The sequence below is a fragment of the Oratosquilla oratoria genome, chromosome 8 (genome assembly GCF_046742065.1).
Source record: "Oratosquilla oratoria isolate Oo_2021 chromosome 8, ASM4674206v1, whole genome shotgun sequence".
In the NCBI taxonomy this organism is placed as follows: Eukaryota; Metazoa; Arthropoda; class Malacostraca; order Stomatopoda; family Squillidae; genus Oratosquilla; species Oratosquilla oratoria.
In genome coordinates this window covers 34,994,638-35,004,637 of record NC_134784.1, presented here as the reverse complement: position 1 = coordinate 35,004,637, position 10,000 = coordinate 34,994,638, and the positions used below count along the sequence as shown (strand labels likewise).

Sequence of the window (10,000 nt, the reverse complement as noted above, 5' to 3'; positions counted from 1 at the left end):
ATGGATCAAAAGGTCTCCTGTCGGCATGCTCCGCCTTTGTAATCCTTTGCGTGTGTGAGTGTGTGTGTGTGTGTGTGTGTGTGTGTGTGTGTGTGTGTGTGTGTGTGTGTGTGTGTGTGTGTGTGTGTGTGTGTGTGTGTGTGTGTATGTGTGTGTGTGTGATTCACCTTGGTCTTTGGAACAGGTGTTGGACTCGTGATCGACAGCTATTTCCCTCCCGGAAGAGAGCTCAGAGCTCGTATGACCGATCTATGGGTAATGCTGTGACCTTACACGCACACACACACCCAACTCCCCGCCCACGAGAGTTGGAGTAACGACTCGAAGCGCAGCGATACTGAAGTTATTTCAGCCCTATGTAGGATTCGAACCCGGACCGCCGTAGTGACAGTCAGGGACTCTACCAACCGCGCCACCGAGTCGTGTAGTATGTGTGTGTGTGTGTGTGTGTGTGTGTGTGTGTGTGTGTGTGTGTGTGTGTGTGTGTGTGTGTGTGTGTGTGTGTGTGTGTGTGTGTGTGTGTGTGTGTGTGTGTGTGTGTGTGTGTGTGTGTGTGTGTGTGTGTGTGTGTGTGTGTGTGTGTGTTATGGGGAAGCGGGATGCAAGCCTAATACACCGAATCTGAACTTAGTCCCATTTTAGGAGTTAGTTATGGACCAAAAGGTCTCCTGTCGGCATGCTCCTCCTTTGTAATCCTTTGAAAAAGAGCTACCCTCCTTACTGAGGAAACAACATGAACTTGCTCTCTGTAGGCTCGTTTTAATCATACACCCATTCATACCCACAAATATTCTCTCATGGATATTTTTTTGTCTATTTCTCTTTTCATACGTTTATATATATATATATATATATATATATATATATATATATATATATATATATATATATATATATATATTATATATTCATCTATTCACTTATTCATTTATTCGTTTGCTTATTCTGTATTTCATTTCTTAGTCTTAAAAGAAGGGCACAATATTTCATATTGGAACAAAGACGCAAATTAGAGTCACCTTATCATTTGTGTATTTATTACTTTATCTATCTATTTGTTCATTTGCGTATTTATTTGTTTATCATTCTATTCACTGACTTCTGTATTTATTTAGTTATCTAATCATCTATTTTTGTCACCTTGTACTGCACTATGAATGCTACAGCGAAACCACATTAACACCAAAACAACAACATCACCTTCATCAACAAGACTAACAACACAAACAACAACAAAAACAGCAACGATCTCAAATCATCCAAGCAGTGTATTTCAGCCTCTGAGAAAGCAAACAAGATTCTAGGACTGATTGCCCGATTTTTTTACTTCAAAAGTTCATCTCTCATTAACAAGCTATATAAATCGTTAGTTCGTCTACATTTGGAATATGCTGTTTCCGTGTGGTCACCGAATCTCATAAAAGACAGATTGGAAAAAGTACAACGACGAGCCACAAAACGGATTCCAAATATCAAAAATAAATCATACGAAAATCGACTTAAACATATAAATCTGTTTTCCCTAAAAAAGCGTAGACTCAGAGGTGACTTTAAGATTCCAAATGGAATTGACATCAAAAGTGACTAAATTTTTACACTGAATGAGAATCCGACAAGAAATAATGGTCTCAAACTGTCAGGAAATATATTTAATTTGGAAATGGGTAGAAACAACTTCGCCAATCTTTAGTTAATGAATGGAATAGACTTCCTGCAGAGGCAGTGCCATGTAGTTCATCTCGAAGATTTAAGATTCGGTTAGATAAACACCTAAGCAAAATGCTGTAATGACTGCCATTTATTTTATATTATTTGTTTATCTTTTTTTTACTCTTTGTTTGTTTATTATTATTTGCTTGATTTCTATTTATCATTAGTTATCTGTCAATTCATTATTATTTACTATTTACCTGTTTGTTTATTATTTAACTATACCTATGCATTTGTTTATTTCATTTATCATTATTCATATTATTATAATTTTTCTTTTATTTATTTATGATTATTATCATTTTTCCGCATCCGACCTAGTTATGGACCAAAAGGACTCCTGTCGGCATGCTCCTCCTTTGTAATCCTTTGCAATCATTTGTAAACAACAACACTAACAACAACAATAACACCAACTACAACACTAACGACATCGCCAATAACAATTCCACCAACAACAAAAACAACAACAATAACGACATCGCCAATAACAATTCCACCACCACTACCAACAACAACAACAACCACGAGAATAAAAGGAAGATCCCACGGGTAACCAATCACGTGACCGCTGCCCCTCTCCTCTTGCAGACGCGTGCCACTCCATGAACCTCCATCGTTGCGGAAATGACGTCATCGAGGCTCTCGGGGCCGCGCAGGACGAATCGACCAAGTGCAAGATCCGAGAGGTGAGTATGACGGCGAGGAGGAGGAGTAGGAAGAGGAGGAGGAGGAGGAAGAGGAGGAGTAAGGTAAGGGAGACTGGGGAGGGATGATTATGTATAATTATTCTTCACTTTGTTATTATTATTTTATTTATCTATTTATCCATTCATTATATTTTGTTGTCATTAACAAGCGTTTTGTATCCATATGAATAATATCACACGGAAGGGATAGCTGGGAGAAAGTCCTTCTTTACCAGCCTCTTTTTTTTTTTTTTTTTTTTCTTCTTTTTTTTTCTTCTTCTTCTTCTTCTTCTTCTTCTTTTCTTTTCTTTTTTTATAATAACTCGCTTTTCTACCCTCACAGACAAATTTGCGCGAAAGAGGTGGAGTCCCAAGAGAATACCACGTGCCTCTGGTCCGTAGAGGTATCACTGGATATCCGAAAATATGCACTACATTCAATGTATTCAGTCAATATCTTAGAATCCCTAAAATGTTCCTTAATGATTGGAGACTCATTTCAAACGCAAAAAATACGAAAAATATAAAAAAGTAGCCTAAATGAAAACGAAAACGAAATAATCATGTAAATAGTCAAAATGAAAATTAGAAAAATAAACGAATATAAATTCAGACATGAAGTATAAAGCAGCATCAAATCACAATAGACGTGTGATTCAAAAACGTTTTCGTCTACGAAGATGTCTCTGAAACGGTCCCGTCTGTTTTACTTCCCAGTTTTTCTTCGCACGCGAAGTATGAAAAAACACAATTGATAGACCGATATTAGTCAACATACACGCATGTCACATTTCGTTAAAATGAATTTTGCAATATGAAAAACTCTGAGAGGGTGGGTCAGAATTTTTGCTAGTGATTGTACTTGTTATATCTCACATTTGTTCACTACTTCCTTATTAACCATGTCGTGAAGCGCCGAAGCAATTGGTTGTTTTAAGAGAAGATGAGATGATTTTATGAATAGAGATAACAGTGATAAGATCCATGGAACTGCCTAGTGTAGGCTTTATGGTCTCTGGCAGTCTCCTCTGTTCTGTTCAAGCAAGTAGACGCTAGTTAAATGACTCCAAGTTTCAAGGTTAGGGATAAAGAAGGCTAGGTAACTTTGTGGATGGTGATGATAGGTGGTAAGGGACATGGAACTGCCTTGTGTAGGCCATATGGTCTCTTGTAGTCTCCTCTATTCTTATGTTTTTCTGTTTTTGTTCCTCTCTCCTTCAGGAGTTTCTGGACTGCATGGTGAAAATCCACTAGTGTAGGCCATATGGTCTCTTGCAGTCTCCTCCGTTATGTTCTTCTGTTCTTTTTCCTCTCTCTTCCAGGAGTTTCTGGACTGCATGGTGAAGCTGCGAAAGACACCCTGCGAAGCTCCTGACGAGCGTTTCATGCATGACGATTCTTCAGCCATGAGGAAGAAGATCAAGTCGCTGCTGTGGTCTGGCCGAGGGTGTCTTCTGGGCTACGGGGCTTAGGCGAAGAACTTCGCAGACTCTTCCGAAAGGGTCGAAATGCTCTCCCGGAAGCTTTCGGGAACTTCGTGTGTATGTTGGGTACAAAAACGGGACTCGAGGGGCTTCGCGTGTCTACTGTATACGGGACTCGGGGAGCTTTCTGTGTGTATTACATACAAATAAGGGACTCCAGGAGCCTCACGTGTCTGTTGCATACAAAAACGGGACTTGAGGAGCTTCACGTGTCTACTGTATAGGGGACTCGGGGAGCTTTCTGTGTGTATTACATACAAATAAGGGACTCCAGGAGCCTTACGTGTCTGTTGCATACAAAAACGGGACTCCTGGAGTTTCACGTGTATATCGCATACAAATACAGGACTTCATAACTGTTTATGACTCCCTGCATGACTATTTTACCACTCTCTAAACTTTTGATGAAATGTTTAGTCTCTGTTACAGAAAAAGAGGGAACATAAAAACGTTCTCAGATATAAATACAGGACTTGATGACTGTTTATGACATTCTATATGACAACTTTGCCACTTTTTAAACCTCTGGTTGTATGTTTAGTTCCTTTTGGAGAAGAAAGGATAGAGGGAGGACAGACATTTTCAAAGAGATATCGAAAAATTAACCACACAAGACAAACCCCACTCGCAGATCATCTAGTCATTCATTCATTTTCTTCCCATTGTTTCAAATTCTCACAAATAATGGTATGCAAAAAATAACGCCATATAATGAGCCAGTACTCAATATCTTGGACATTCTACTATCATTTTCGCCCTGACCTTAAGTAACGTTCCTTTATGTTTACCACTTGTTACGATACGACAAATAACGGTATGCAAAATTAACAATATTTTACGGGCCAGTAATGAACATCTTGGACATTTCATCATAATTTCACCTGACTTTAAAGTAATGTACCTTTACTACTTGTTACGACCTTAAAGACACCATGTCACATCGCCAAAAGCCTTTTTATGCGAAGTGGCACTTCTCACCCAAGTCCCGAACTGAAGTTAACCTTCAGAAGCTCTGCTGACCTAAAGGTCCCTCATACAGGTTCCTCGGCTCTGTACAGTCAGCCAAGACACTCCGTGGGGTCCCTTGCTGACCAAAGGGACCCTACGAAGATGACGATTCACCAGAAGAAAAAGTGAATATTTTATAGACCTTTGACAGCCTGCCAAGTTGATTCTGGCATATGTTGCCTATGGGGTTTTGCTCTAGCAGACGACAGGCCAGATGATCGTATTCAGGTCAATGAAAGTTCATTTAGAGACTTTGTTCTGGCTAGTGTTGGACGATTTTAACCGGGTTTTCCCCCCATCTCCCTCCCCCAAACGTCGGAAAAGGGCAAACATGGGCGAGTCTAAGGGAAGGCTCTTCGACGATCCGAACCATGCACATCTTGACATGGCGAACCAGAACCTTTATTCCCTCCTTTACCATGTCGTCCCTGCATCCCTGGTCTTGCTGCTTATGTATGCACTTGTAATACTGTAACTTCTAATCCTACTAATTTCTAATACCGGACAAACTTCGGGATATAACGGGTCTGTCCGGTATTTCCATCGGATATAACGGATCCTTGGTTATAATGAATCGTCGGATATAACGACAGACCCTTTTGGCCATATCGTCTGTTATATCGAGGGTTTACTCGATGTGATTAGATCACTAGTAATATGGGGCATCTTGACATTAACTTGTACGCAACTACCTAGTGCTTAACCCTAATTACTAGAAGTAGAATGAAATTTAGATGGGGCCTGGATACAGCCTCTGGTCCAGGCAGTGGGCGGGATGCAGGGATGACCCTTCATCCACGAGGAGCTAAGATGAGAGGGGGGGAAAGGGTAGTGGATAGGAGTGGATGTTTGCCTTGGCTGGCTGTCTTCATTATAAAGGGGAAAAGGCCCTTGGTATAAAGATAGATAGATTTCAAGACGTCTTGACGCATTGTCTGAACTTTCTGTACAACTTTTACTTTAGATGCCTAGAGCAACAGTGCGCTGGTGGCGTAATCGGAGGCGTGTTGGTCTCACAATCATCCCCTTGTGGGTTCGAATCCCGCACTCCTCTCCGATTCACAACAGTGACTTTTTTTTGACTGCCCCAAAAGTACCTAAACCGCATAATAGGGCAAAGGTGACGGCTTCGGCCGCAGTTATTCAGCGCCTCCTGGCGTAGGCTCCTCACCTTCTTCATGAACGATGCAGTGTTTGAATAACGTATCATATTTCAAAATCTATTCCTGAAATATACGTCATCCTTTATTATGTTCACGGGCTCGAGAGCGTGAATGCTGAAACTGTAAGATACTTATTATATTGTGTTTCGTCTCAGCAATGTCTTGTAACCAAAATAAAAGAGATTTGAAGAACAGACACCTTTTTTTTATTTGTTTCAAAGACTCTTCATTATTCGCTCAGTTATGGGTTCGAATCCCGCGCTCCTTTCCGATTCCCAGCAGTGATTGTTAAGTATCTCACCCAACAGTCCCCCAAAAACGCACATTAGGTCGAAGGTGACAGCTTCAGCCGCAGCTACTCAGCGCCTCCTGGCGTAATAGGCTTTCGTAATAGGAAGTATGCTGGTCTCGCATACGCTTAGTTGTGGGTTCGAACCCCGCTCTCCTTTCCTATTCCCAGCAGTGACTGTTAATTACCTGTTCCCCAACAATCCTCAGAGCTCATAATAGGGCAAAGATGATGGCTCCGGCCGCAGCTACTCAGCGTCTCCTGGCGTACACTCATCATCCTCTTTTTCTTCTTCATGAACAATGTAGTATTTGAATATATCATGTTACAAAAGTCCGTGTCACGACTGTGACGAATTTTATTTAGGGTAAACTGAGAAAACCTTGGGAAAAAAGATTTCCCAGCATGAATACAATGTAAAATCGGCCCAAGAAAAAGCTTTGTTTCAACACAAAGCATGAAACAGTCACTACATCGATTAGCCTAGGGTTAAGATCATAACGAGGCCCAGAAGCCTGAGAGAAACGTGACTGAATCATGTTCAATCTCAGGATCATATAACAACAACATGAACATGACTTATGGACATTTTAAACGTGGTAAAGATTTAAACAATTTAATTGTTGAAACGTACACCACCAGTCATGTACCTTTACTCACTCCTATGACCACATGTCCCTCCCCGTTCTGCTGTCCACGTCCCTTCTCGATTTCCTGTTTAGCCCTTCCCACACCTTTGTCTCATACGAAAGTACTTACGGTCTTCAAGTTTCTTTGTTCTTGTGGTAATTTTGTATATATATATATATATATATATATATATATACATACATATATATATATATATATATATATATATATATATATATATATATATATATATATATATATATATATATATATATATATATATATATATATATATATGCGTGAGAAACCACCAGGAAAAATAAAGTAACATCTTCAGTGCTAATACTGAATGTAATTATACGAAAGCGCTTTGCTTCGTTATTTTATATTTTCTGGTGGTTAATCCCGCATTTCTGAACACACGTTCTTAGCGTTTTTATTGAATATATATATATATAAATATGTATATATATACATATGTATATATATAATATATATATATATATATATATATATATATACATATGCACACATATATATATATACATATATACATATATATATATATACATATATATATATATATATAAATATATATAGATAAAGAGAGAAAGAAGAGAGAGAGAGAGAGAGAGAGAGAGAGAGAGAGAGAGAGAGAGAGAGAGAGAGAGAGAGAGAGAGAGAGAGAGAGAGAGAAAGCGCGAGAGCGAGCAAAGGAACGAAAGAGAGAGAGAGAGATCCACTTACTGAGTTTCTTGAACTTTCATTTCGGGGAAGGACCAGCAACAACCCGATGGCGAATCTTTCAGCCGTAATACAAAGATTCCACCTCACGCACGCACATTCTTCAACATTCACTCCCGTCACCCCAAGAAACATTAAACATTCGAAAATAAGAATGTATTCATTGAGTCCCTTTTATGAAATTCCACCCTAGACTACCTCAGTTGAATTTTATCCAACCTCACCTCATCGAAGTGAAGTTCATTACTTTCATCATCCCACTCCCACCAAGTGGGAAGTGAGAAACCCATAGCAGGGCAAAGTCCTGTCAGTTGCCACAAGACTTTTTTTTTTCAAATGAAGAATTGTCACCCCAGAACGCCCACATGAAGAATCGTCACCCCATGAGATCCCACCTGAAGAACTGTCACCACAGTACGCCGAATATCAACAGTGGAATAAAGATTAGGTTAGGTTAGGTTTGGTTTGGTTGTTAGATTAAGTTAGGTTAGGTTTGTTAGATTAGGTTAGGTTAGGTTACGTTAGGTTAGGTTGAATGAAGGTTATGATTATTGTCATCAACTGATACAAACGAAGAATCGTAAACCCAAGGATGGCCCACATGAAGAATTGTCACCCTAGGATAGCCCACATGAAGAATTGTCACCCTGTCGAAGTCTGGGTTGATGATTCTTCATATGATCCTTTTTTTTCATTTTATTTATCTATTTATCTATTATTATTATTATTATTATTATTATTATTATTATTATTATTATTATTATTATTATTATTATTATTATTATTATTATTATTATTATTATTATTATTATTATTACATTTTTTTTTTTTTTTTTTTTTTCCGATGTTTGGGTCGCCTCCCCGCCTGGGTTGTCGGTGACCAACGCAGCGGGTTCTTGAGCGAGGTCATTCAACTCACCGTGACGTACTGAATCAGACCTTAACTGACCTAAATTACGAGTCCCAAAAAGTTAACAGATGCCCTCTTGGTCCATAACTTTGCCATCTCAATGGGTCTCCGTATGGACCCTATAAATCTTATGACTTCCCTACGGACCAGAGTCACACAGGGGCATTTTGACTAAAAGCTCACCTCCATTCTAAGAATGCTGATTACTTTTAACTTCTTTAAGTCTTCCTCTCTGGAACTTTCCTTAAATCTCTCCTTAACCACTTCTCTAACTCTGCCTTCTCGAAGAGATACTGCCCCCCTCTCCAACCCCCAACCCCCCCAGAGAAAAATGGCCCTGTTATCGGTTTGGTATCATGCTATCACTAGGGTTAGATGAAACATCTTTAAGAGTTTTTTTTTCTCGCGTATATTGATCAGCAGTCTGAGAGTTCCGGTTGGATACCCTGGAGCTAACAGACTGCCAGCCTTCGCGTACACTCCCATATATATACAATGACGATAATCTTAATACAATCATCATCATCAATGGCGATTTTTTCCACAATAATAAATATGATTATTCATTATATATCCTAGCAGCGTCCCCTGCCTCACAAATAATGTATTTAACATAAATATTCGATGTATTTTTTACTCGTGTTTTCATATTTCCTGTAGTCGTTCACAGTGTAATAATGTTTTAGACACAGAGCGTTTTGTTGGTGGGAAAAAAAGGAAGAGGAATACGGAGAAGATAAAGAGGAAGAAGAAGAAGAAGAAGAAGACGAGGAAGAAGATGAAGAAGAAGAAGAAGAAGAAGAAGAAGAAGAAAGAGAAGGAAGAAGAGAAAAATAACAAGAAGAAAAGAAATAAGAAGAGAAGGATGAAGAAAAAATGAAGATGGAGAAGGAGAAGATGAAGAAACATGAGAAGAAGAAGAAGAAGAAGAAGAAGAAGAAGAAGAAGAAGAAGAAGAAAAAAGAAGAAGAAGAAAAAGAAGACAAAGACGAAGAAGGAGAAGACGAAAAAGAAGAAGATAAAGAGAAAAAAAGAAGAAGAAGAAGAAGAAGAAGAAAAATATGGAGAAGAGAAAGAAGGAGAAGAAGAAATAGAAAAAGAGGGAGAAGAAAAAGAAGAACAAGAAGAAAAAGAAGATAAAGAAGAACAAGAAGATAACAAGAAGAAAAAGAAGATAACAAGAAGGAAAAGAAGTAGAAGAAGAAGAAGAAAAAAAAAAGAAAAAGAAGAAAAAGAAGAAGAAAAAGAAGAAAAAGATGAAGAAGATGAAGAAAAAGAAGAAGAAGATGAAGAAAAAGATGAAGAAGATGAAGAAGAAGAAGAAGAAGAAGAAGAAGAAGAAGAAGAAGATACCTGGCATCTTCAGGAGGTGA

At 38.7% G+C, this 10,000-nt stretch overlaps 1 protein-coding gene across 4 annotated transcripts in view; it reads left to right on the top strand.

Moving 5' to 3' along the window:
• Positions 1 to 6,978, top strand: part of LOC143027686 (uncharacterized) — a 63,151-nt gene extending 56,173 nt beyond the window's left edge. For 2 of the 4 annotated variants that reach the window (XM_076189129.1, XM_076189128.1), the window contains exons 7-8: positions 2,302 to 2,399; positions 3,722 to 6,978. In XM_076189129.1, the coding sequence (XP_076045244.1) occupies positions 2,302 to 2,399; positions 3,722 to 3,871 (248 nt within the window). In that variant the 3' untranslated portion in view covers positions 3,872 to 6,978. Of the gene's footprint in view, positions 1 to 2,301; positions 2,400 to 3,620; positions 3,642 to 3,721 lie in introns of those variants that run through there. The other 2 variants (XR_012966628.1, XR_012966627.1) reach the window with 2 other exon arrangements.
• The last annotated feature ends 3,022 nt before the right edge of the window (positions 6,979 to 10,000 follow it).